Genomic DNA, 24,803 nt, shown 5'->3' with positions numbered 1-24,803 from the left:
ATGTCCTCCATTGTTTATGTGTTTGTGTCGCTATGACGACCCCGCCCACGTTGAGGAGGAACTATAGTAATGGAAAAGGTCATTCCTGATACCAAACCGAGTCGAGTAGTGCTGGAACTGTATAGTGGAAAAGCGCCATAAGTCTCTCTCTCTCTCTCTCTCTCTCTGTCTCTCTTTCCTCCTCTCTCTCTCTCTCTCTCTCCCCCAGTCCAGTCACTCCTCTGTGATGGTGGGCAGGTGAGGAGCACTGGGTGAACTGGGCGAGCTCCGTAGGTCTGGTCGCACATTGACGCTGGAGACGGACCACACGTCGCTCAACTCTGCAAAACAGAGAGAGAGAGGATAAAGTTTATACTGTCACATGTCATTGAGCATTTAGGGGTAAAGTAGAGGCTCAGTGGGAGGAGGGGGGGGGGCACATACAGAAGCGTTTACAGTTTAAAGAGCGTTCAAGGTTTATAAAAGGTTGCTGAAGGGTTTTTTGTTTTTTTTACATGCAGGGTTGACATGCAGGGTGTCATGGGTTGAAGACCGAAGGGAGCTCCAGCAGGGGAGTCAGTGTGGAGGGGGCTCCATCGAACACACAGGACCTCCGAAGAGTCTGACACACACACACACACACACACACACACACACAGCAGGGGATCACTACATGCAAAGACAATGATCATAAAATATAACGTCTCGTCTCTGCTGCTCTGCGTTTTAGTGAGCCGAGCGACATTTAAAGGAATATTCCAACATTTTATGAAGTTTGAGTGTTTGTTTCTTTTTATTACCCCCAGATAATCAAAATCAATATATAATATATCAATAATATCTGTGTGTTGAGTAAAGAGGAAGCTAAAAAGACGTGTTTGTGTTTGGAGTCACAGCCAGCCGAGCTCCATCAAAAAGGGCTTTTCTAACAGCTCTGAATTATTATTCAATCTTCTCAAATTGTTTGTGTGTATTTATTATTATTATTATTATTATTATCATTATTATTATTATTGTTGTTATTATGAAATAAGATAAAGTTGTAGAATCCTAATCCTCTGGCTCGCTGCCTCATCAATAAAGACTCCAAATCAGATAAATGTTGCTTCATCAGCTGTGACGAGACATTAGATTCAAGGGAAATGAGGCTCATCATATATAAACATATAAACATATAAATATATAAATATGCATTCAACCACACAGACAAATGTCATACCTGTCCTGAACTTGCTGTACGGTCCGTTCTCGTGAGTCTGACGGCTGCCAGACCAGAAGGGCAGGCCTCTCTCTCTCCACCTGTGACACACACACGCACGCACGCACACACACACACATATACACACACACACACACACACACACACACACACACACACACACACACACACACACACACACACACACACACACACACACACACACACACACACACACACACACACACACACGCAAACACCAAAGAGACAGATCAGCGCAGCAGAGGACAACCAGATGTCTGTTTATGTGGATGTATATTTATCACTGTAACTTACTTTGATGTCTATACTGAGTGTGTGTGTGTGTGTGTGTGTGTGTGTGTGTGTGTGTGTGTGTGTGTCCAGGTGAGTGTTGATTAAACTTCAGGTATAAAGGGAGAGGAGAGGAAAACTGATGATGACATACAATTAAAACAATAACAAAGGACGTCATGAAAAGTTAACCTCTCATCTTCATATCCTCATTATGTGAGTTAATGAGTTAATTTCACATTTTCTCCTGAATCATATTAAAAATGTCTGTAAATCATCTTTTTTTATCACCTTTAAGCACCTTTCACACCTGCTCTGTATCCACTAGACTGGATTACTGTAATGATCATGTGTCCTTTAAACCTTTACAACCAGCAGCTGGAACTTTATCACCAACAGTAACATGTATTTGATTGTATAATTTTATCTTATATTCCCCTTTTAAGTTCCTCTTTTAGACCAAATCACAAAGAGCGACTTTTCCACAGGAACTGAGGAACTAAAGAGAAAAGTGATCAGTGTGTCACACAGTTTACACAGGTGAAACATTTTCATATTATCTCTCACATTATTCATAATAAAACCTCATCAGCAGCCGGGATGACTCATCTCTGCATCGCCTCGACACCCAACAAGAAGAGCAGAGGAGCAGCCTCTGTGTGTGTGTGTGTGTGTGTGTGTGTGTGTGTGTGTGTGTCTACGCACCAGTGGAAAATGAAAATGGCGATGATGAGGAAGGCAGATACGACATCAGTCAGGATCCACATCAGAGTGTATTCCTCTGGAGACTGGAGAGAGAGAAACAGAAAAATCATTTATTAACGAATTTAACGCTCCTTCTTAAAAACTTACTCAAACTCACTGGATCTTAAACAAAGCGATGGGACACTTATGTAAACCTCAACATTTCGGACACCTTCCCACTCAACTGCACTCAGCCACGTGTTCATTAAGAAAAGGAAAATAATGAGAACTTCCTTATCGAGGAAAAACTGGTGCTTATAACAAAAATTAGCCAACTTGTTTCATCTCATTTGGTTAGTCAGCATATTCATCTTTTGTATTTTATTTATTTATTAGTGCCACGGGTTTGCAGCTCCGAGGCACTCCTCTACAGCATGCTATGCTGCAGAGGAGTGCCTCGGGGCAAAGCCATACTTTTTATTATTCTTCCGCCAAATTTCGGCGCGTAACTCGTCCCGCAGCTTTGAGAAAACCCCGACAATATATACATCAAAACGTGCGGCTCGATTGGGAAAGAGGTGCTATGACTTTTGGTGTTGAAATTCCAATTTTTTCCAAAGTAATTCCCAAAAAAACAGGAATAATTCTCCATTGGAAATGAATGGGATTTTTTTTTTTTTTTTAAACCCACCAAATTTTACCTTAATTTCACCTTTTTTCGGAGTCACCTAGCTCTCTCATACCTGCATGTACAAATGTGATTCAGACTTTAAAACGGAGGAAAACTTGTGCTCTCTCCAAAACATCAAACTGTTTTTACATAACATGTAAACTTTTCAAACTATGAGCAGTCAAACGAGGAGTGGAAATCACTTTTTCTTCAAAGTTAGAGTGGTTAGCTTGAGTGCGAGAACCAGTAAAAAATAACCTTAATTTTTATTTGTAACTCGAGCTCACGGCCAAACCGTAAAAAGGAGACAAATAATTTTTTGTCAAAATGTAGACATAGGTGTTGGGATTCGTAAAATGTGACGTTGACAGGCGGGGTCTGCACAAAATTTAAACGGGGGGGGGGCCGAGACCGGCGGCAATACTTGTCTCGCTCCCCATTGACCCTAATGTAATCGTCTTTTTTTTCAAAAGAATCTCACTCTGTCTTCGCACTGAGCTTATGCGCTCATTTTAAGGAATATCTGAATAAAATAAACACACAAATAAACTGCCGGCTTCTGTGTCTCTCACGGTGTTTTCGGTTTTTGGACAGGAGTTACGGTTTTCTCACAGTTTGCAATTGTTCGGGACCTTGTCAGAAGCCAAATTCTGGGGGCATTTTGAGAATTTTTTCCAAGCAGATTCTCACATCGCCGTAGCAACCGTAGGGCCTTAGCTGCCCTTAGCAACCTGTTGCTGGGCAGAAACTGAGCTACTTTTTTGTGATTGGCTAATTCCTGTCTGTCTGTTTTGCCAGTTAACTGAGCTAATTCATTTGAATGGAGTTATTAATTCATGTTTACAGTGGACAAAATAAATAGTTTTATTGTATTGTATTGTTTTGTATTGTAGTTGTATGATTTGTGGTGTATAAAAAGATTCAACATTTATCAATAGAAGATGAACTAAATGTACATAATTATAATGAGTAATATAATTTCATACAACAAAGTAATTTAAAATAAAAAAGTATAATAAAATCTACTCTCTTAATGATAAGATTTACTTAATAATTTCATAACAGTGATGTTCCTGTCTGTGAAAAAATGAAGTAGACTTTACTTAATTAGTTTAAATAAATATTATTTATGCTTAAATATGATGAACATTTACTTAATATTTTGAGGGATGTTAAGTTGAGAATAAAGTACATTACACTTGATACTGACTAGTAAGATGTACTTAATACTCGAAACCAAAGTAAGGTGACTTTTGAACACTGGAAATAAATCATGTACTCGTCCCAGCAGCAGCCCCGTGGCACTCAAAATGTCCCTGGAATTTTCTAGTTTAGCTTTATTATTGTTATTTTCTTTATTTCTTTCCTCTCCCTCTTCTGTTGCGTGTGCTATACAGCTGTCTGTGGTGGGGTTATTGTACCCTGTTCTGTTTGTTTACACTCAATAAAAAGTATCTTTTTAAAATTAGACAACTTTAATTATTTAGAAAGATCATTTGTAAATGTTTAAAGGGCGTTTTTTATGTGCTTTAAATGACGTCACAGATGCCTTCAGTTTATTTTGTAGGTTAACTAATGTGTGCAAACAGCAGCAGAGTCTGTGAAATCACTCATAAACCTTTAAAAAACACGATGCAACCTTTCTGGAGGATCGTAATGTCTGATGACGGAGTCGAACATGAGGCTCACCATGAGGAAGAGCGGCTGGTCGATGTTGGACAGGATGTGGATGGAGTTGGTGGTGACAGACTGAGCGCCGCAGCACCAGGCCAGTGTGTAGAGCCAGGGCTGGTTGATCACATACAGGTTAGTGCTGATGTTCACTGAGCGGTACTTACTGTAGAGGAGAGGAGAGGAGAGAGGAGGGGTTAGACAGGGTGAGCATGAAGAAAAGTGACCTTTAGTGCTTTATTGATAAGATAAGTGGTATCTTTATTGACCCATTCAAATTGACACAGCAGTACAGTGGCATGAACTTAACTGTCAACATTAATGTCAGTAAATATTTGATTACTGCAGACGACTGTAAAACAGAGGGATGAATAAAGGGATGAGACAGTGGTGATTTGAGATGAAAAAGTGGTGGACAAAGTACAAGTAGTAAAAGTACCAAAATAGCAAATTCCAAGTAAAAGTACTGCAGTATTATGAGCGATGTAGTATGCAGTATTACAGTAAAAGTACTGCAGTATTATGAGTGATGTAGTATGCAGTATTACAGTAAAAGTACAGCAGTATTATGAGTGATGTAGTATGCAGTATTACAGTAAAAGTACTGCAGTATTATCAGTGATGTAGTATGCAGTATTACAGTAAAAGTACACAAGCTTTGAATGAGAAGAAAACACTTTGATCAATGTTGATAAAAATCCTGTTTATTGATTATTGAAGCTTCAGATTGTTCACACATCCAATCAGTAAAGTGTGATCAATGATTTCATGTTCAGATTGACTTCATCCACACAGTCAGTTAGTTTAACCCAGAATGTCAGCTATGTACAAGAACATCATTAATGATTATTATCATGATCATTACAGTTTGATTGAACATTTCTTTATGAATTTACAAAGTGATGAGAACAAAATATCTGTGATGAAGGAAGTTCTGCTGTTTTCTCTGTTTAAGAAACAACAGACACAAATACATCAATACAAACATGAAACTAACATTTAGAACAAAGAGAAGTTCACATTTTCATCTGAAGAAATGTCAGTGAAGGTTAAAAGTAAACAAAGTGTTGAATATCACTATTAGCATGTCAGCTGATCTCTGAGCAGCTCAGAAACATGGAGACAAAAACATGAAGAATTACAACATCTGACACATGAAGTCTGAAATAACTTCTGTCTATTTCACTTTACACAACTCAGCTGTGGATCCAACATAAACATAAAGTCCAGCATAGAGAGGCTGAGTGAATGTGGTCTGGACTCTGTGGAGGAGAGTCAAGGTTTCAGAGACGCTGTAGAAGGACAGAATACCTGCTCTGTGATCCAGGTACACTCCGACTCTGGAGGAAACAGGACCTGAGACGGCAGTTTTATTGTTGTTGAAGTTAAATACATAACTGTTAGGGTAACACCATAAAGACCAAGATCTGTCATTAAATCCAAATATAGATTTATTTCCTGATCTGCTGATATTCTTGTATGCGACTGATACACACACTCTTTCTCCTCTCCACTCCACCTCCCAGTAACAACGTCCAGTCAGACTCTCTCTATTCAGGACCTGATAATAATCAGTGAATCTGTCTGTGTGTCTAGAATAAGACTGTAGACCCGTCCATTCTACTTTTCTGTTCCCATCAGATAATAACAGATTTGCGTGTGCTGTGTTTGGATCCAGAGTGATTTCACGTGAATATTTTAAGAACCCAGCTCTGGTCTTGGGTTCTGGTTCTGACAGTAAAACGTCCACTTCAGTCCCTGTCAGTGAGATGTTTGTCCATTTGTCCCTCAGGATGTCCTGTAGTAGATCTCTGAGCTCTGACACAGCTGCTTTCACATCCTCAAAGTATCTCAGAGGACGGATATTGATGCTGGATGAGTCTGTAGGTTCACTGAGTTGTGACACTGAAGGGTAGTTGTGTAGAAACTGGTTGTGATCCTCTGTGTGTGAGAGCTGCTTCAGTTCAGCGTCTTTCCTCTTCAGCTGAGTGATCTCCTGCTGCAGCTTCTCCTGAAGCTCTTTAACTCGACTCACTTCAGTTTCCTGCTGGGATCTGATCTGCTGCTTCACATCAGAGCTTCTTTTCTGGAGACGGATCAGCTGAGTGAAGATCTTCTCACTGTCCTCCACTGCTTTATCAGCAGAGAGACTGATGGCCTTCACCTCCTGTTGAAGCAGCTTCACATCTTTCTCTCTGTGCTGGATTCTCTGCTGGATGTTTAGTCGACTCACCTCGAGCTCTCTCTGCCTCTCAGTCCTTTCTGCTGCAGCTGAGACTGTGTCGTGGCCTTTATGATCATCCACAGAGCAGAGATAACAGATAATCTGCTGATCAGTATGGCAGAAAATCTCCATCAACTTATCATGACGAGAGCAGATGTTCTCCTGGAGCTTCTTGGAGGGCTCCACCAGCTTGTGTTTCTTAAATGTAGGTGATTCATAGTGAGACTGGAGGTGATTCTCACAGTAAGAGGCCAGACACACCAGACAGGACTTGAATGCTTTCAGCTTCCTCCCAGTGCAGACATCACAGGCCACATCTTCAGGTCCAGCATAGCAGTGATCAGCAGGAGCAGCTTGGAGTCCAGTCTTCTTCAGCTGCTCCACTAAAGCTGCTAACATGGTGTTTTTCTTCAGGACAGGCCTCGGTGTGAAGGCCTCTCTGCACTGAGGGCAGCTGTAGATCTTCCTCTGATCCTCTCCATCCCAGAATCCTTTAATACAGCTCATACAGTAGCTGTGTCCACAGGTAGTAGTCACCGGATCCTTCAGTAGATCCAGACAGATTGAACAGCTGATTGTTTCTTGGTCGAGCTGATCTTTCTGTGCCATTTCAGCTCTCGGAGGCAACGACTGACTGAGCTTCACTTCCTGATAAATAAAACAGGTGTGAACTTTGATCTGATCATGTGACTCAGTCATAAATGCAGCCTGACAGCTCTGTGCTGCGTCACATGTTGGTTACACCCATCTACAAACTGTAGACCTGAAGGGAGAGAACAAGGAACTCTGATCCCAGAGTGGAGCTTGTTGTGTTTAAAGAACAGGGACGGTTATCAGGACAAGGAGCCGCACTGTGGATTCAAACTGTGTTTCCTCATTTACAGTAAAGTCTCAGTTAAAATCTGCTCAACATTTAATTTTACTGCTATGTACAAATACTCCATTACAAGTAAAAGTTCTACATTAAAAATCCTCCTACAGTAAAAGTACTGCAGTATTATGAGCGATGTAGTATGCAGTATTACAGTAAAAGTACTGCAGTATTATGAGCGATGTAGTATGCAGTATTACAGTAAAAGTACTGCAGTATTATGAGCGATGTAGTATGCAGTATTACAGTAAAAGTACTGCAGTATTATGAGTGATGTAGTATGCAGTATTACAGTAAAAGTACTGCAGTATTATGAGCGATGTAGTATGCAGTATTACAGTAAAAGTACTGCAGTATTATGAGTGATGTAGTATGCAGTATTACAGTAAAAGTACTGCAGTATTATGAGCGATGTAGTATGCAGTATTACAGTAAAAGTACTGCAGTTTTTGAGTGATGTAGTATGCAGTATTACAGTAAAAGTACTGCAGTTTTTGAGTGATGTAGTATGCAGTATTACAGTAAAAGTACTGCAGTATTATGAGTGATGTAGTATGCAGTATTACAGTAAAAGTAGTGGTTTGGTCCTCTGACTGATATATTATTATTATGACATCATTAGATTATTAATAGTGAAGCATCAGTGTTAGAGCAGCATGTTACTGTTGTAGCTGCTGGAGGTGGAGCTAGTTTACACTACTTTATATACAGTTAGCTAGTTTAGTCCAGTGGTTCCCAACCTAGGGGTGGGGCCCCTCCAAAGGGTCAGCAGATAAATGTGAGGGGTGGTGAGATGATTAATGGGAGAGGAAAGAAGAAGAAACTAAGTTCTGATACACAAATGTGTTTTCAGTTTTTGGACTTTTTCTCTAATCTTTGATTTTTGCTGAAATATTGGATCATTTGAACATTTATTGAAATGAAAGCATGTGAGAAGTTTAGAGGGAAAAATCACTATTAGGTGGAGCTGTTAACAACTCATAGACATCTGAAATGTGAGCCGACTACACACTGCTTTTTGGTTTCATCTTTAACAATGTGTTGTATTTTAAAAGCTTGTTATATTATCCATTGTGTCAAATCTGCATCTGAAAAGTAACTAAAGCTGTCAAATAAATGTAGTGGAGTAGAAAGTACAATATTTCCCTCTGAGATGTAGAAAGTAGCATCACATGGAAATACTACAGTAAAGTACAAGTACCTCAAACTGTCCTGCAGTAAATCACAAGTACCTCAAACTATACTACAGTAAAGTACAAGTACCTCAAACGGTACTGCAGTAAAGTACAAGTACCTCAAACTGTCCTGCAGTAAATCACAAGTACCTCAAACTGTACTACAGTAAAGTACAAGTACCTCAAACTGTACTGCAGTAAAGCACAAGTACCTCAAACTACTACAGTGAAGTACAAGTACCTCCAACTGTACTACAGTAAAGTACAAGTACCTCAAACTGTACTACAGTGAAGTACAAGTACATCAAACTGTACTGCAGTAACATACAAATACCTCAAACTGTACTCCAGTAAAGTACAAGTACCTCAAACTGTACTACAGTAAAGTACAAGTACCTCAAACTGTACTACAGTAACATACAAATACCTCAAACTGTACTCCAGTAAAGTACAAGTACCTCCAACTGTACTACAGTAAAGTACAAGTACCTCAAACTGTACTGCAGTAAAGCACAAGTACCTCCAACTGTACTACAGTAAAGTACAAGTACCTCAAACTATACTACAGTAAAGTACAAGTACCTCAAACTGTACTGCAGTAACATACAAATACCTCAAACTGTACTACAGTAAAGTACAAGTACCTCAAACTGTACTACAGTAAAGTACAAGTACCTCAAACTGTACTGCAGTAACATACAAATACCTCAAACTGTACTACGGTAAAGTACAAGTACCTCAAACTGTACTTGTGTAAAGTACAAGTACCTCAAACTGTACTGCAGTAAATTTACTTAGGTGGCATTCAGGTCACCTCTCTCTTTCTTTCTCTCTCTCACACACACACACACACACACACACACACACACATACACACACACACACACAAACACACAAACACACACACACACACACACACACACACACACACACACACACACACACACACAGATGTTAAAACAAGTCCTTTGAAACCTCCTTTGAAAGTCTAATGATCATCTGTCGAGGTAAACAGAGAGAGCGAGGCCGAAGAACAGACAGAGGAAGAGGAGGAGAGATCAGAGACAGAGACGGAGCGAGAGATATTTAGAGACATTGATTTTCCATGAAGATGAAGATCAGAGCCGAGAGGAAATTATACTCTGCCAGATAATAAAACCAGGAGTGTGTCCCATTATCTCTGTGGTTATGACACAGTTCAACACAGTTAAACTCAAATGATTTATCTCAATGAGAAGTTACTGAAACAGTGACGAATGGCAGCGTCATACTTTAATAGCACCTACATACATAACCTCTCTGACTGCAAACTGCTGCTACTGTAATGAATGAACAAATTACCTCTTATTTTTGATTAGTTCTCATGTTTGTTAGTCCTCTTAGGGGAAAAGTCATTTTTCATTTCACTGGGTCTTAACTAAATATGCAAAGGTTTTAATCGGACGTCTGCAGGTTTTATTGAAACCTTAAAAATCTGTCATTTAGAGCCCAACAGTGTAATAAATCCTTAACCCTCACAAACTCAAATTAGACCTATTTTTACAATTGAAAGCAGTAAATACACTCTAAATACTTCTTAATTTAGCCTGAAATTTGATGACTTCTCTTTAAAACATTTAAATCATTCACATTTAATATAGTTCATGTTTTTTTTTCTCCATAAACGAGAAGTGTTAAAACCAGGCGGGGAGTTCCGGCCCTCTGAAATGATGCCAACGCGGAAGTAACTTAAGACTGCATTCTATCAAAAGGCCACCAGGGGGCGACCGTTTTGGTGTCAAAAGGACTTCCGTCTCTATACAAGTCAATGGAGAATTCACAAACTTCTCACTTGATTTCTAACCTCAGTAAACGTTTTCAAAATGTGTTTATGGTCTCACTCGCTAGTTTAAAGCCTTCTTCAATGCAGTATGATGTTCATTTGGGACATTTTGGCCTCCCTGATTTTATATGTGACGATAAAGCAGGGTATGCATTAGGGCGTGGCTACGTCGTGATTGACAGGTTGATTGGTTCACAGGTTCAGGAGGGCGCCTCATGCTCCTCCTGATGCCCGTATAAGTAAAATCCCTGTTTTTATTTTTCCCGGCATGCACCTGAAATTTTCAAGATGGCGCTGCTCAGATCCGATACTATTCGCCTCCGAGCAGCAGTCCACAAACCAATGGGTGACGTCACGGATGTTACGTCCATTTCTTATATACAGTCTATGGTTAAAACTGAATAATAAACTCTTTCGGCTCTCTGTAAGCTTAATTTAAGGATTAATCTCACTTATTATCTGTGACTGATGACGGGATACTGCGAAGAGTCTGAATATGAACAGTATGTCAGGGTTAATTTAGCTAATCAACAATCAGAAACAATAATGTAACTTAAGTTTTATTTTAGGCAAAACCCCAAAATTAATCATTTGTGAATTAAAACTTGGAATTTAAAAGTCCTGCTCACATAACACTACTCATAATAATAATAATAATAACCACACATGCAACTTTAAGACAACTGTTTCCACTTGTCCAGCCATGATTCATCCAAACAGGCGTCCGTAGCTGATGACAAACGCAGCGCCATCAAAGCTGATATTTCGATGAGATAAACGAGTGAAAGAAAGAGAGAAACTATTTCAGGGGAACGGTGTGTGACTCACTCGGTCGTCTTCCTCGCCTCTCTCCAGAGTCCAGATTGTTCTCCCACAGTTCTCGTACAATTACCTCCCACTCTTCTTCTTCTCTCTTGTGATGCTAATCCACCTCTTACTCTCTCGCTCTCTTATCTAATCAGACACTCCTCTCTTCTAAACCACCTCCACTCTCTTTAACTTTCTGAACCTCGGTCAGCGTTATGAAATACAACCTTTATTTTTGTCTCTCTCTCTCTCTCCTTTTTTTAATATAATTGTAAATATCTATCATATATCTTTATTGGTGCCAGAGCTCTAAGAAGCCAAATTTAACTGCCTTCCACCTGCTGTGTCTCTCCTCTTCATCCTCTTCACACCCCTGCCATGAACTTCTCACCCTCTGCCCCTCTCTCCTCACCTCCCCTCATTTCCTGTCACTTCCCTGAGGTTGTTCAACCAGCGACAGACGAGGACACTGAGGACATGACGGCCATCTGTACCTTCAGTTATATAATTTACACACACACACACACACACACACACACACACACACACACACACACACACACACACACACACACACACACACACACACACACACACACACACACACACACACACACACTAGACAGTATCAGAGACTCACATCAGGAGGGTTTTATAATTATATAGCTGAGTTCTTGACTTTAGTGCAAGTGTGTATTGTGTGAACACATTATGTTTGATCTTTATCTTAATGCACTTTTTACCGAGAGACTTCAGCTCATTCACTACTCTGCAGCTCGGCTATTAACCAGAACAAAAGAGGAGACAAGTCAAGACAAGACAAATCATCTGCTGATGGTTCATTGGAGGTTTCACAGCAACACCAGAAAGAATGCAGACTTTAGTAATTACTCCCCAATATATATATATATATATATATATATATATATATTTAGCAGCCTGTATGTTGACATCAGAATTTTTTTACTCCCTTATATCGGTATCAGCCCCAATAATCCAGTATCAGACAGGCTTTAATGCATATAATTCCTGTGTTACCAACAACTGAGTGCTCATGGTTTTACAGTATTTGGAGAGAGAAAATAAATCACACTTTGTGCATTTTCCTTTTTTTTACTCCACAAAAGCCTTTTAAATCCTATTGTTCCCAACAAACTGGATATAAGCACGAATGAGAAGCCGCGGTTACGGCACTCGTTCTGTTCTGGTTTGTGAAAGCAGGTAAATGTGAGATCTCCAAGCTGATCGGCTTCCTCTAATATTAACCACGCACCACTGAATATGTACTGTGTGTAAACATGTGTTATGAAACTCTGCCCCCCTCCTCAACAGAACTGGCTAGATTTCACCCCTGAGTTTAGGTATTTCTGAACAGTGTTTGTTGCAGAGGACTTTAATAAGTGTAGTTACATAACCTTCATTAAGTTACACAAAGCATTCACACACACAGACACTAATGAAAACAGTCACACATATTATAGAAAATGTCTGCGAGTATATCTGTAAAGTCTGTTACAGCGTCTCCATCTTCAGTTTGTGTTAGTCGGCAAGATGCATAGTTCTGGAAACATCACGGCCTAATTCTACTTCCTGTCTGTGTTTTACTGCTAAACTGTGCTTTTAACATGAATGCAGCACTTCACATGTTCTTCTACCTGCTTTATAAACTTCCTGTGTGTGCTCACCTGATCTGCTGCTGTGACATGGAGCTGTAGTGCAGGTTCAGTCTGGAGATGTGGTTGTCTGTCAGCTCCTGAATTGAAGCTTTTTCTCCGGACGTCTGCTGCAGCTCCGGATCCACGGCCTGAACTATCTCCCTGTCCTCAGACGGCAGCCACAGCACCTAAAACACACACATAAAAACACACACACATGGGTACAAAGCACAGCTGGAGCTCTCTACAGCACAGTAGGGCTGGGCGATATGGACAAAATCAAATATCACAATATTTTAGAGCAAATACCTCGATATCGATATTACAACAATAATGTAGAGATGACTGTTGATGCTTTCACTAAATATTTACACTATGAAATCTTTGATAAATAATCATCAGTAATGTATAGATATAATGATAAAGTGCGTAAAAAGTAAATTGACTTAGTTTTGTAAGTTCAGAAAATTACATATTTTACTTTAATGCAGCATTAAAACCAAACGACAACTCTGATGACATATCGCGATATTACGATATCCAAAATCTAAGATGATATCTAGTCTCATATCACGATATCGATATAATATCAATATATTGCCCAGCTCTACAGTACAGTTACACTGTCTTAACCCTCCTGTTGTCCTCGAGTTAAGGAAGGAAGGGAGGAAGAAGGAAGGAAGAAGGATGAAAAGGAGGGAGGAAGGAAGGAGGGAAGGAAGGAAGGAAGGAAGGGAGAAAAGGAAAGAAGGAAGGGATGAAGGAAAGGAAGGAAGGAAGGACGGAGGAAAGAAGGAAGGAAGGAAGGTAGGAGGGAGGGAGGGAGGAAAGAAGGAAGGAGGGAGGGAAGGAAGGAAAGAAGGAAGGAAAGGAGGGCGGAAGGAAGGGAGGAAAGAAAAAAGGAAGGGAGGAAGGTAGGGGGGAGGAAAGAAAGAGAGAAGGAGAGAGGGAGGAAGGGAGGAAGGAAGGGGGGAATGAGGGAAGGAAAGAAGGAGGGAGGAAGGAAGGACAGAAACAAGGAAGAAAGGGGAATGGAGGAAGGAAGGGAGGAAAGAGAGAGGAAGGGAGGGAGGAAGGAACATTCAAAACAGACGGGGTCATTTTGACCCGGGAGGAAACGACACGAAGCTTAAATCATATAACTTGTCTGAACTTCTATTCACTGCATTTCATCTAAATCACACAGAAACCCCCAAAAATGTCCTATAATATAATTTTAGTAAAACCTATTTTCCTTTTTTATTGTTACATCCATGCAGTGAATTTACCTGAGATGAGTTGATGTGTTCCTGCACCACCTGCAGAGTGACGTTAATGTACGACTGACTGTAGGGATGTCCGTACGGTGGCCTGCGCAGGTCAAACAGCACCAGTCTGCCACTACGAGCAGCCACCTCTAGGAACTGGGCCAGCGAGGGAACGGACTGGTTCTGTGCGTGGGAGCGGTCCGCCTCTGACAGAGACGACACCGTACCGAATGGATCCCTCTGTGAGAGAGAGTAGTCATCATTAGCACTCAAATAAACAGAAAACTAACTAGAAAACTCAGTATTTCATAGTTCTGCTGAATTATTTTAGTAGTTTTGCCTCACAAAAAAACCCAGAATTTATTGGTGGGTTTTGATAATGGCAAATTTTTATTATTATATGCAGAAAAATTTATTTTAACTTTTTATTGGGGTACTTAGAAGGATCCCATCTGTCTTCTCTCTATTAACAGATTCATTATTTTTAGCTCTGGGTTCATCATAAGAGATCCTGATTCAATTTTAATGAACAGTGATTAGTGTCAACCACCCCTGGGTTGATTGAATGTTTGATTAAATGTTTATTTCAAACATGCAAAAAATTAAATCAAATTAAAAGTAAACACAGTGAAATCAATACACCAACTCTTATAAACCACTAAAGTATACATGCCAGAAAAGAAGTAGAAAGAAGTAAAAACTTATTTAGTCCTTCCCCTTCTCCACTATCCATTAATTAGTAGTATTTCCCTACATGATTAATGCCCGCGTCAAGTGTTTTACTGTGTGTTCTCATTTTACGTGTACTTTAATGTTTTTATATTTATTTTAACTCACTGTTCACTGTGTTTCTTTTGTTCTTTTTGTTGCTTTTTTACCCGTGTTTCTGTAAAGCACTATACAAATAAAATGTATTATTTATTATTATATATTAACTTCCTTTTTACCATGAATTGTCTTATATAATACAAACATTCATAAACACATATATGTATTAACATTAAATTAATTCCTATACATTGACTACTTGACATTAAGTTTGTGTGAAAGTTGCCTTCAAACGTCACAGTATTCATATTTGCAATTCTCCTTTAGTGTTAATAGTATTGAATTTATAAACAAACAAAAAGCATATCTCAATATACAATTTCTGTGTGTGTGTGTGTGTGTGTGTGTGTGTGTGTGTGTGTGTGTGTGTGTGTGTGTGTGTGTGTGTGTGTGTGTGTGTGTGTGTGTGTGTGTGTGTGTGTGTGAAATAGCTGGGGGGAAATGTCAGTGTCATTCCATTATGTATCAAGGCAAAACAAAGAAGGATATGAATACCAGTCTGAAAACTGTGTGTGTGTGTGTGTGTGTGTGTGTGTGTGTGTGTGTGTGTGTGTGTGTGTGTGTGTGTGTGTGTGTGTGTGTGTGTGTGCGTGTGTGTCTCTCTCACCAATAGGAACCAGTCGCCGGCGTTCAGCTGCTGCAGCTCGGCCCAGGTGAACAAGGAGGCGTCGAGGTGCGTTCGGTTGGGGAAAACCTCTTCGACGTTAGTGGTTCTCCTCAGCGTGGAGTCGTGCATCAGGAAGGGAACGCCGTCGTAACTACACGGAGGAAGAGAATGTGTGACAAACTAAAGGACATAAAGGAGGGGAAGTGTAGGATGCAGAATTGTAAGGTAAAGAGTGAAAAGTAGGGGCTGTATGATACTGGGTTTTTGGGTCCAATGCCAACACTGATATTAGGGAGTAAAACAACTCTGATATCAATAGTCCAATAATCTTACATATATACATAAAAACACATTTATTACAATGGTCCCTCAAATTCATTTACCAAACACTTCCGACAAAGATATGTAATGGAGGCATGTATGGTTTAAGAATACACTTAATTTCACTTGGAATTAATAAGATGTATATATATTGAACTTTAATTAAGAAAAGGGATCAACTATACAAAAAAAAGCAGCCGACATAACTTTAAAATAACATATTGGCACATATCAGATGCATAAACACCAATACTGATATAAGAAATTAATGATTGATTGGATACCAAATATCAACGTTTAAGTTGAATTTATTTAGCTTGTACAAGCGGAGCGTTTACCAATGCAACAGACAGAGTTACAACAGAAAAGGCTCCTCGTCTAGTGTTGTCAGAGAGGTTTTATGCTGTTCTCTACCTGGGCTGCCTCAGTCGCCTCCCATAACTGACAGATATTTCCATAGACAGCTCAACAGGTCTCTCAACAGTTGGCATACATATTCCCTTAATCAGTAGACAAACAGAAGTTCAAAAAGGGACTCCCCCATCTCACATAGAGTTGAACTCTCTTTCTGCCAGTCTCAGCAAACCGTTGAGACAGAAAGTGTTAAAACAGTTATGTAAAACAGGAACACACACACTCATTGTATGAATTAAAACATCTGATATACAGTATAATCCTAATTTTTATAACAAATACTGATATATCTGAGATAGGCCAATAACGTCTGATAATATTTAGTGAAAATGGAATATAAATAAAGGAGAGGAGGCAAAGGAAAAGGCGCATTTAACTCAACAATAAGCATAATTTATTAACACACACACTCTCACTCTCACACACACACAGTCAGCCTGTCATCTCAATTAATCACACAGATGGTATCACTTCCAGTATGTACATTCACATAAAACCCTTGACAGCTTAATTACACTGGAACTGCCAAGTAGGCAAAGTCATTCATGCAAACACACACACACACACACACACACACACACACACACACACACACACACACACACACACACACACACACACACACACACACACACACACACACACACACACACACACACACACACACACACACAGACTGGCGGGGGTCACCAGCAGCATGGGATTAAACTAACCCACTAGCGGTGAGTCATGTCGCGGTGTTAATCCTCCTGTTTTCAGGGCCGACTGTGTGTCACCCACCAGGCTAATGGAAAGGCTAACGGCTAACTGGATTATTATGGCAGTAATCACCTTAGCGCTGACTGTAGCACGCTTGCCCCTCCGCTCCGCACAATTAGCAGCAAGGCACCGACTCAGCGTGAGCTCACTGTTGACCAACTGCTCCGCTGATAAATTTAGCAGCAAGATAAAACACTTGTTCTCCTGTTACTACACACTGGGGATGATTTGATCACTTCAGATAATTGGCTCTCCTTCTAGCTACAGGTTGTTAGTGGGGTCAAACATTATTTATACAGCGCCATATTACAACAGAAGTGATCTCAAAGCTATTTATATTTATTTACTATTATTGATTACTATTTAGTATTATAAGAACACATTTTCCCATATATACAAACATATGATGAGTGCAGTGTAGCGTACCTGATGGTGACATCAGTCTGCAGTCCTTCTCCTCCAGCTTCCAATGCCTTCTCAAAAGACATCATGGTGTTCTCTGGAGCAAGCTACACACACACACACACACACTGTTTGAATTATGTTTTTTTCCCTTTTCCCCCTAATTAGCATATACAAAAATGTGCAACAGGTGCACGAAAAAAAGAAACATGCATGTTATTCCCATATTTTATATACTGTGGGTCACATAAGAAAAAATCCAGCCAAAATAAATGTGTATCTGATGGTCCCTATACAGTATGTAAGGGTTAATTTGTCTGGTTAATTTTTAGCTCTCAACATTTTCCCTTATCAATGCATTCACATACACTACTGATTCAACATGTACAGTTTTGGTTTAGTCATGTAAATAAGTTACTTTAATAAACGACTCTTGTTTTTCTTGTATTCAAACGTTAGTTCTCCTCCTTTGTCTGAACTCTGAGACAGATCATGACAATATGGAGGCTCGTCCATTCAGTAAAGCCTAGTGTTAGTTTGAACATTGTTGATATTTCTGCTGTTGGGGAGTAGCCTTAGTTTAATGCTGTCTTTATCGGGCTAAGGAGAATTGGGGAGAGTTACTACAGCTAGTTTGATATTTTCTTTCCTCACTTTCACAGTCTGGTTTAATCTTACCATCGGAGCTCCTCTGTGTCCGATGAGCGTTGGAGCAGGTCCCAGCGTTCCCGCCTCTTTAATGCAGGGCGAGTACATTCCCAAAGGGACCAGGTAGAGACAGAACAGGATGGACAGGTAGAGACCCAGGATGGCCACCTGACGCACTGAAGAACAAACAAAGAGACTCATTTATAGATTTATTTACCCTTCGTGTCGTCCTCCCGGGTCAAATTGACCCCGTCTGTTTTGACTGTTACTTCTGTCCTCCCTTCCTTCCTTCCATCTGTCCTTCCTCCCTCCATCCTTGTCTCTTTCTTTCCTTCCTCTCTCTTTCCTCCCTTCCTTCCTTCCTTCCTTTCTCCCTCCCTCCTTCTCTCTTTCTTTCCTCCCCCCTACCTTCCTCCCTTCCTTCTTTCCTCTGTCCTGTCTTCCTTTGCTTCCTCCGTTCCTTCTTTCCTCCCTCCTGTCATCCTTCTTTCTTCCCTCCTTCCTTCATCCCTCCTTCCTTTCCTTCCTTCTTCCTCCCTTCCTTGCTTCCTCCCTCCTTTCCTTCCTCCCTTCATTCCTTCCTCCCTCCCTTCTTTCCTTCTTCCTCATTCCTTCCTTCCTTCCTTCCTCCCTCCCTTCCTTCCTTGACTCGAGGACAACATGAGGGTTAAAAAGGACTCCTTACTAAAAAAGCTATCACAAGGAAATGGGGTAGAGTGGATTCTCCGATTCTGGAACAATGGGTGGAGATAATAGAGGAAATCTATGTGATGGAAAAATGTACACATCGCTTAAGATTGAAAGAAACACAGCTGGAAGAAAAATGGCTTAAATGGACATTTTTCAAGACCTTGAATAGCGGCAAAGACTATTGAAAGAACATTAGATACAGAGGATGAAACTGAGAGAACTAATGAATGAACAAGAAGGAATACAACTCCCAACAGGACTTTATTCTGTTTTTGTTTTTTGTTTTCTAGTGTGGCTTTGTTTGGTTTCTGTATTGTCTGCTGTGGCGTGTACGTGTGTCGGTGGATGCGCATACAGATTGTGAAAAATCAATAAAAACTCAAGTGAAAAAAAAAGGACTCCTTGCTAAACCTTTTGGCAGCTGAATTCAAATAATCAAAGAAGCCTGGAGAGAAAGACAAACTTCAGGTACTCGTGTGTGGAGCAGGAACAAATAAACTTTATGATTAGACTAACATAAAGCAAACATGTTGGTTCTCTCTTTGACCCAAGATGAAGACGAAACCAGTCACATTTTTTATTAGAATTAGCCATGAATAAATGCTTTTGAACCTAATCCAACGAAGGTCTTGTTCCTGCTCCACATATGAGTGCCTGTTTCTCCCATTTCCCATCAACTGATCCAAAGCACTGCTGCCCGTTTATTAACACAGTCCAAGAAACGAGACCACATCCAAACAATCTTACACTGGTTCCTTGTTCATTACAAGATAACATTCAAAATTCTCATAATTGTCTGTTAATCCCTCCGCAGCTTCACTAAATAATATCTTGGAAGTTCTCACCCTTTACAAGACCAAAAGACGACTTCACCACCACAGATGAGTTGTAGCTCTGGAACAGCCTACCAGTGGCCGTTAGATACTGTTAAGATGCATCTAAAGACTCTTATGCGCTGGCTTTTAATTGTGTTTAATCTGTTTTTATTTGTTATCTGACTTCTTTGGGTTTTAAATTTGTGCTTAAACTTTTAACTTTTACATTTGTATGTGCATATGTCTGCCTGCCTTTGTGAAGCACTTTGGTCCAAAGTCTTTTTAAAAGTGCTGTATAAATAAAATAAACTTGAAACGTAAATTTCAAGAGCACCTGTGTTTTTCTTGAGTTTTATATGATGAAGACAGTCCTCAAGCACACCACTACTCTTTTTCACAGATAAATATAGACGCCTCTTAAAGTTCACCAACAGAACATTTTGGTTGGTTTTCAGTTTTCAACAACAACGTGAATGAGAGTTTCAGTAGTTTACAGTATTATTTAAAATACAATATACAGTATAGTGTAATTTCTGCATGATCCTGTTCAAGATGGACTTGTTTTTGCTGCATTGATGCTCCATATGAGTTCTGTACATCACATTAATGATTTTAAACATCTCTGCACACACTATACATGTTTGAGTCTATAAATATTGGCCAATTAAATGGTACTGGATTGTGCTAGTGTATAAATCGGAATTTAATCTTTATAATATCCGGTAAATCTTTCCTGATAGGATCAGCACGGTGGACTGAACAGCAGCCATATGGGAACAGGAAGAATGGTTAGGAAGCTAATCTGCCTGGGAACACTGAGCTGCTGAAACAGGACTTTAAAAACTGTACCATTTTTATAGTTATCAAGACAAAAAATGTTGGCATCATCTATAAAATTGGAAAAAAAACTTAGTACTTCCATAATAAATGTTAATGTATATCACAAAATAGATATAAACATGCTTGTTTGGTTGTACAATGATGCAGAAATATGTTTTATTTACCCAATTTAGAGTTTTAAGACAACACTACACAGCTTAATCACATGTAAATGTTATCCTCATCAAATCCAGAGTAAAAAAGCAAAGTAAAAAGAGCTGTTTTAATTATCTTACTTCTTAAACTAAGAGGAGATTTGATGTACAATGTATGCTTTTCATAAATCATCCAGAAACACACAGACTGAGAGAGTAAAATTAGCTAATGGCTGATTATTGAGATGGGTAATTACTGTGATACATTAAATCACTGACACTGTGTAATATATGTAATGTTATGTTTTTGATGCTACTTATGGTCAGCAGTCTGTCAGAAATTAGTCAACATCTGCTTTTCTCTGTATTGCCGTTTTTGTACTTTTATCTCATTGATGTCACTCCCCTATAGCTGTATCCGAGCTGTATTAAGTTACTGCTGATGCAAACCCAACATTTTCCTACTGCTGCGGCTTCACATTAAAAGTGTTCAATTAGCGAAACACGGAGGTAAGATTGTCATTTTTGTAACAGTAGATCAGCATTAACGATCGCAGGGAGTGATGAAACAAGCAGAAACAGTGCTGGAGGCTCCTCAGCAAGATAATCAATTTTTACAGTATGTGTTTTAAGGGTTGTGTGGAAAACTACTCACTCCATCGTGGGTTACATCTGAAGTCAGACCTTTAAGATTTTGCTCAGGAGGGTTTTTTCCTCATTTTTTAAATATTTACCATGTAACTGAATACATATATTGCTGTTTTTAATTCTTTGAAATTACAATTTTTTTTTTATATTTAGTAAATAAATCATGACGTGGGCTTAAATGGAGTCACAGTACCAATTAAACCCACTTAATTCATCAAATATCTTTATTTTATATTCCAAAATCTACATGAACTAATGAATACATTTTCAAATGAGAGATAAATGTTGCTTTATAAGAAATGATCTCCCTTATAAATCATGTCAGTATCCATGAAAAACAGCTGGACTTAGATTCTGGTGCTTAATGGGAACATTTACCCTAACAGCTGATCTTAGATCTTAGGAAGGACGGAAGGAAGGAAGGAAGGAAGGAAGGAAGGAAGGAAGGAAGGAAGGACGGAAGGAAAGACGGAAGGAAGGAAGGAAGGAAGGAAGGAAGGAAAGAAGGAAGGAAGGACGGAAGGAAGGACGGAAGGAAGGAAGGAAGGAAGGGAGGAAAGAAGGAAGGAAGGGAGGAAGGAAGGGAGGAAAGAAGGAACAGTCAAAACAGACGGGGTCAATTTGACCCAGGAGGACGACAGGAAGGTTAAATATGAGCAGACCTGAGAGATTGGATGTGAAAGGTAAGCTGGAAGCAGAAGATTATTAAATTTAAAGGACAGCGAACTGAAGACGATTCACCCAAAATTCAGCAAGAAAAAGAGAATTCAACAAGTGACTGTGCCAATAAAAATGACATATGAGGTTACGACACAATAAGAAGATGGACTTCTGTCTTTCCGTCACACCTTTTAGCAGCAGGACTCAGGTTTTTTCAGTCTATCAGGAGCCGACACACCACCTGCCCACGCGTCTGTGCTGAGTCATGCTGAGACTCTCTCAGGTCTAATAGAGCCGCACAAAAAGCACCTGTTGACATTTCCCACCCAGCAGAACCTCTCACTCTCTCTCTCGCTTTCCTTTAATGCTGTGCTGACCTACAGAAGATATTGGACTATATGTTAATTAAACCTCTTATCCTTGAGATTTCAGTCCTGTTTGATTTGGAGACACCTAAACCAAGCAGCCTACTTCCATGAGCAGCTGCTTTCTTTCCTCCCTTCCTTCCTTCTTTCCTCCCTTCTTTCCTCCCTCCTTCCTTCTCTCTTTCTTTCCTCCCTTCCTTCTTTCCTTCCTCCATCCACCTTCCTTCCTTTCCTTCCTGCCTCCTACCTTCCTTTCTTTCCTTCCTTCTTTCCTCCCTCCCTCCTTCTCCCTTTCCCCTCCTACCTTCCTTCCTTTCTCCCTCCTTTGGTTCTTTCTTCCTTCCTCCCTTCCTTCCTTCCTCCCTCCCTCCTTTCCTTCCTTCTTCCTCCCTACCTTCCTTGACTCGAGGTTAATAAACTACAGAACTAATCCTTAACCTCTCTATCGTTGCACATTCAAAGCTCATCTCGATACATCAGGGAGAGTTATATTTGATCCTGTGCTTTGGCAAATCTTTCTCGCTCCCTTATCTCCTGCCAGGAGAGAGACCCCACCGGCATGACTCAGCATCACTCTATCTGCTGAATCACCATGGCAACCAGGGACAGTACCCATGGAGACCAAAGAAAGAAGACGAGAGGCGGAGAGGCAGAGAGGTCAGATCCATTGAGTGGAGAAGGAAAAAAAAAGGCTGTCAGACACAAAGACGCAGGCAGACAGCAGCCGAAAAGGGAGGTCAAAGGTCAGAGAGATGACAGAAAGCATCAGAGAAAATATGAAATAGAGGAGCGAGAAGTGAGCGAGAGGGAAAATGAGACATTGATTTTCTGTTGAGAAGGACACAGAGAGGTCTACAGCTGTATAATCCATGTCATACAACTACTTCATTTCTGGCAGGATGAGCATCTCATGAGCACAACCGAAGCTTTAAAAGAGTCAAAACCTGTCACCTGTCTGCCAGCAATCAGCCAATATGTTGTTTCTTCTCTTCAGTTACTGCTGGCGGTCAGAGAGAGAAAGGTTTGTTGTGTCTAGAACATTGATGAGTTTGAGGCGAACAGTAGGGCTGGGCGATTATGGCAAAAATCTAAATCACGATTAATTGAACTTTTAACCTCGATTACGATAAATGAACGCTTATCTCCACCCTTGATGAACAATTATGTATTTTCACAGTTTCTTTTGTTTTGTATTTTACACTGCTGCCCTCACACATGAGTATCTTTAGGGAGTGAAAATAATGATGTTTTAAGGCGTGACGCTTTGGTTAATGTCTAGTTTACTTGATCAGAACTATGTAAAGATCATGGTTTGGGTTAAAATGATAACTGGAGACAAGTTTTCAAATTCCTTAAAGATATGCAACCTTTATTGTCATGGCAACAGGGCACAAAGTGGGTCATCTCACTAAAAGCTCAAAAAACACCAGAAAGTGATGAGGTTCAGACATAGCCAAAGCATATACATCAAGTCTGTTGGCTGGCAAGTCCTGCATTACTTCTATGATAGCTGCAAAGCTTACAAAACTTAACACTCGTCAGCTTCCTTACCTTTCTTGTTCATGCGGAAGAAATGCAACGCTATTGGCCAGGAGAGAATCGCCATCAGTGAGACTGCAGCCAAGTGGAGGAAGGGCGCCGTCACCTACAGATGAAAAGTGGAAAAGAGACAGTAAAGGAAAGGTTAAAATGGCAAGAAAGTCTCAATCATTTCACTCAAAACATAAAGCACAATATTATGTCTCTTTATATGCCGAAGATACAATGATAAAGTGTCATGATTATACACAGAAAACTGTGTTTACAGGTATTGTAAGGTATGTTTAAAGAGTAGTTTAAAGCCTTAAATTGTCTCAAGTGATGGCATATGAGTCAGTATCAACTGGGGCTGAAGAGTGCAAGTTTGAAAAGTGAAGGTGCATAATTAGAAACAATTAGACCTCTGTAGCCGCCACTCATTTCTGCTTGAGGCAAACAGCTTCAACAGAATAGAAAGAAACATTTCTATCTGACTCTGCTCCAATTGGATATAACCTCCATTTCTAAAACTGCACAAATAGGAGTGTTTTGCAAATTATATATTAAGAAGTATAGCAATCTTGTCCTGTGATTGGCTAGTGTGTCAGTGTTGGCTAAGCTCAGATGTCAAATTTTACAAATCTCACTCCTGGTACACATGAAGAAGACACTGAATGCAAAGACGGACCAGACAGAGCAGCACAGCACAACAACAACAGAGGGGGAAAGTAAAAAACAATATACATAAATAGATTATAATTTATTCTCAATGCATACTGCTCAGAGTAATCTGTTCTGGCAGCAGCAGCACAGACACCACCGGCTTCCCTTAGGAACAA

At 39.9% G+C, this 24,803-nt stretch overlaps 2 protein-coding genes across 2 annotated transcripts in view; both read right to left on the bottom strand.

The window, feature by feature from the left end:
* Positions 1-213: 213 nt before the first annotated feature.
* gdpd4a (glycerophosphodiester phosphodiesterase domain containing 4a) overlaps positions 214-24,803 on the bottom strand; it is a 30,616-nt gene continuing 6,026 nt past the window's right edge. Inside the window, exons 8-17 of the mRNA XM_062419934.1 lie at positions 23,998-24,091; positions 18,325-18,470; positions 17,671-17,753; positions 15,751-15,901; positions 14,337-14,555; positions 13,099-13,256; positions 4,533-4,680; positions 2,195-2,277; positions 1,199-1,278; positions 214-320 (exon numbers count right to left, since the gene is read on the bottom strand). Coding sequence (XP_062275918.1) covers positions 214-320; positions 1,199-1,278; positions 2,195-2,277; positions 4,533-4,680; positions 13,099-13,256; positions 14,337-14,555; positions 15,751-15,901; positions 17,671-17,753; positions 18,325-18,470; positions 23,998-24,091 — 1,269 coding nt within the window. The remainder of the gene's footprint in view (positions 321-1,198; positions 1,279-2,194; positions 2,278-4,532; positions 4,681-13,098; positions 13,257-14,336; positions 14,556-15,750; positions 15,902-17,670; positions 17,754-18,324; positions 18,471-23,997; positions 24,092-24,803) is intronic.
* On the bottom strand, positions 5,663-7,362 carry LOC133980021 (E3 ubiquitin/ISG15 ligase TRIM25-like). The gene has a single exon (XM_062418584.1). The coding sequence runs from the start codon at positions 7,345-7,347 to the stop codon at positions 5,692-5,694; it is 1,656 nt and encodes a 551-aa protein (XP_062274568.1). The 5' UTR covers positions 7,348-7,362; the 3' UTR covers positions 5,663-5,691.

This window comes from Scomber scombrus, chromosome 5 (genome assembly GCF_963691925.1).
Source record: "Scomber scombrus chromosome 5, fScoSco1.1, whole genome shotgun sequence".
Classification (NCBI taxonomy): Eukaryota; Metazoa; Chordata; class Actinopteri; order Scombriformes; family Scombridae; genus Scomber; species Scomber scombrus.
This window is presented reverse-complemented; position numbering and strand designations above follow the sequence as displayed.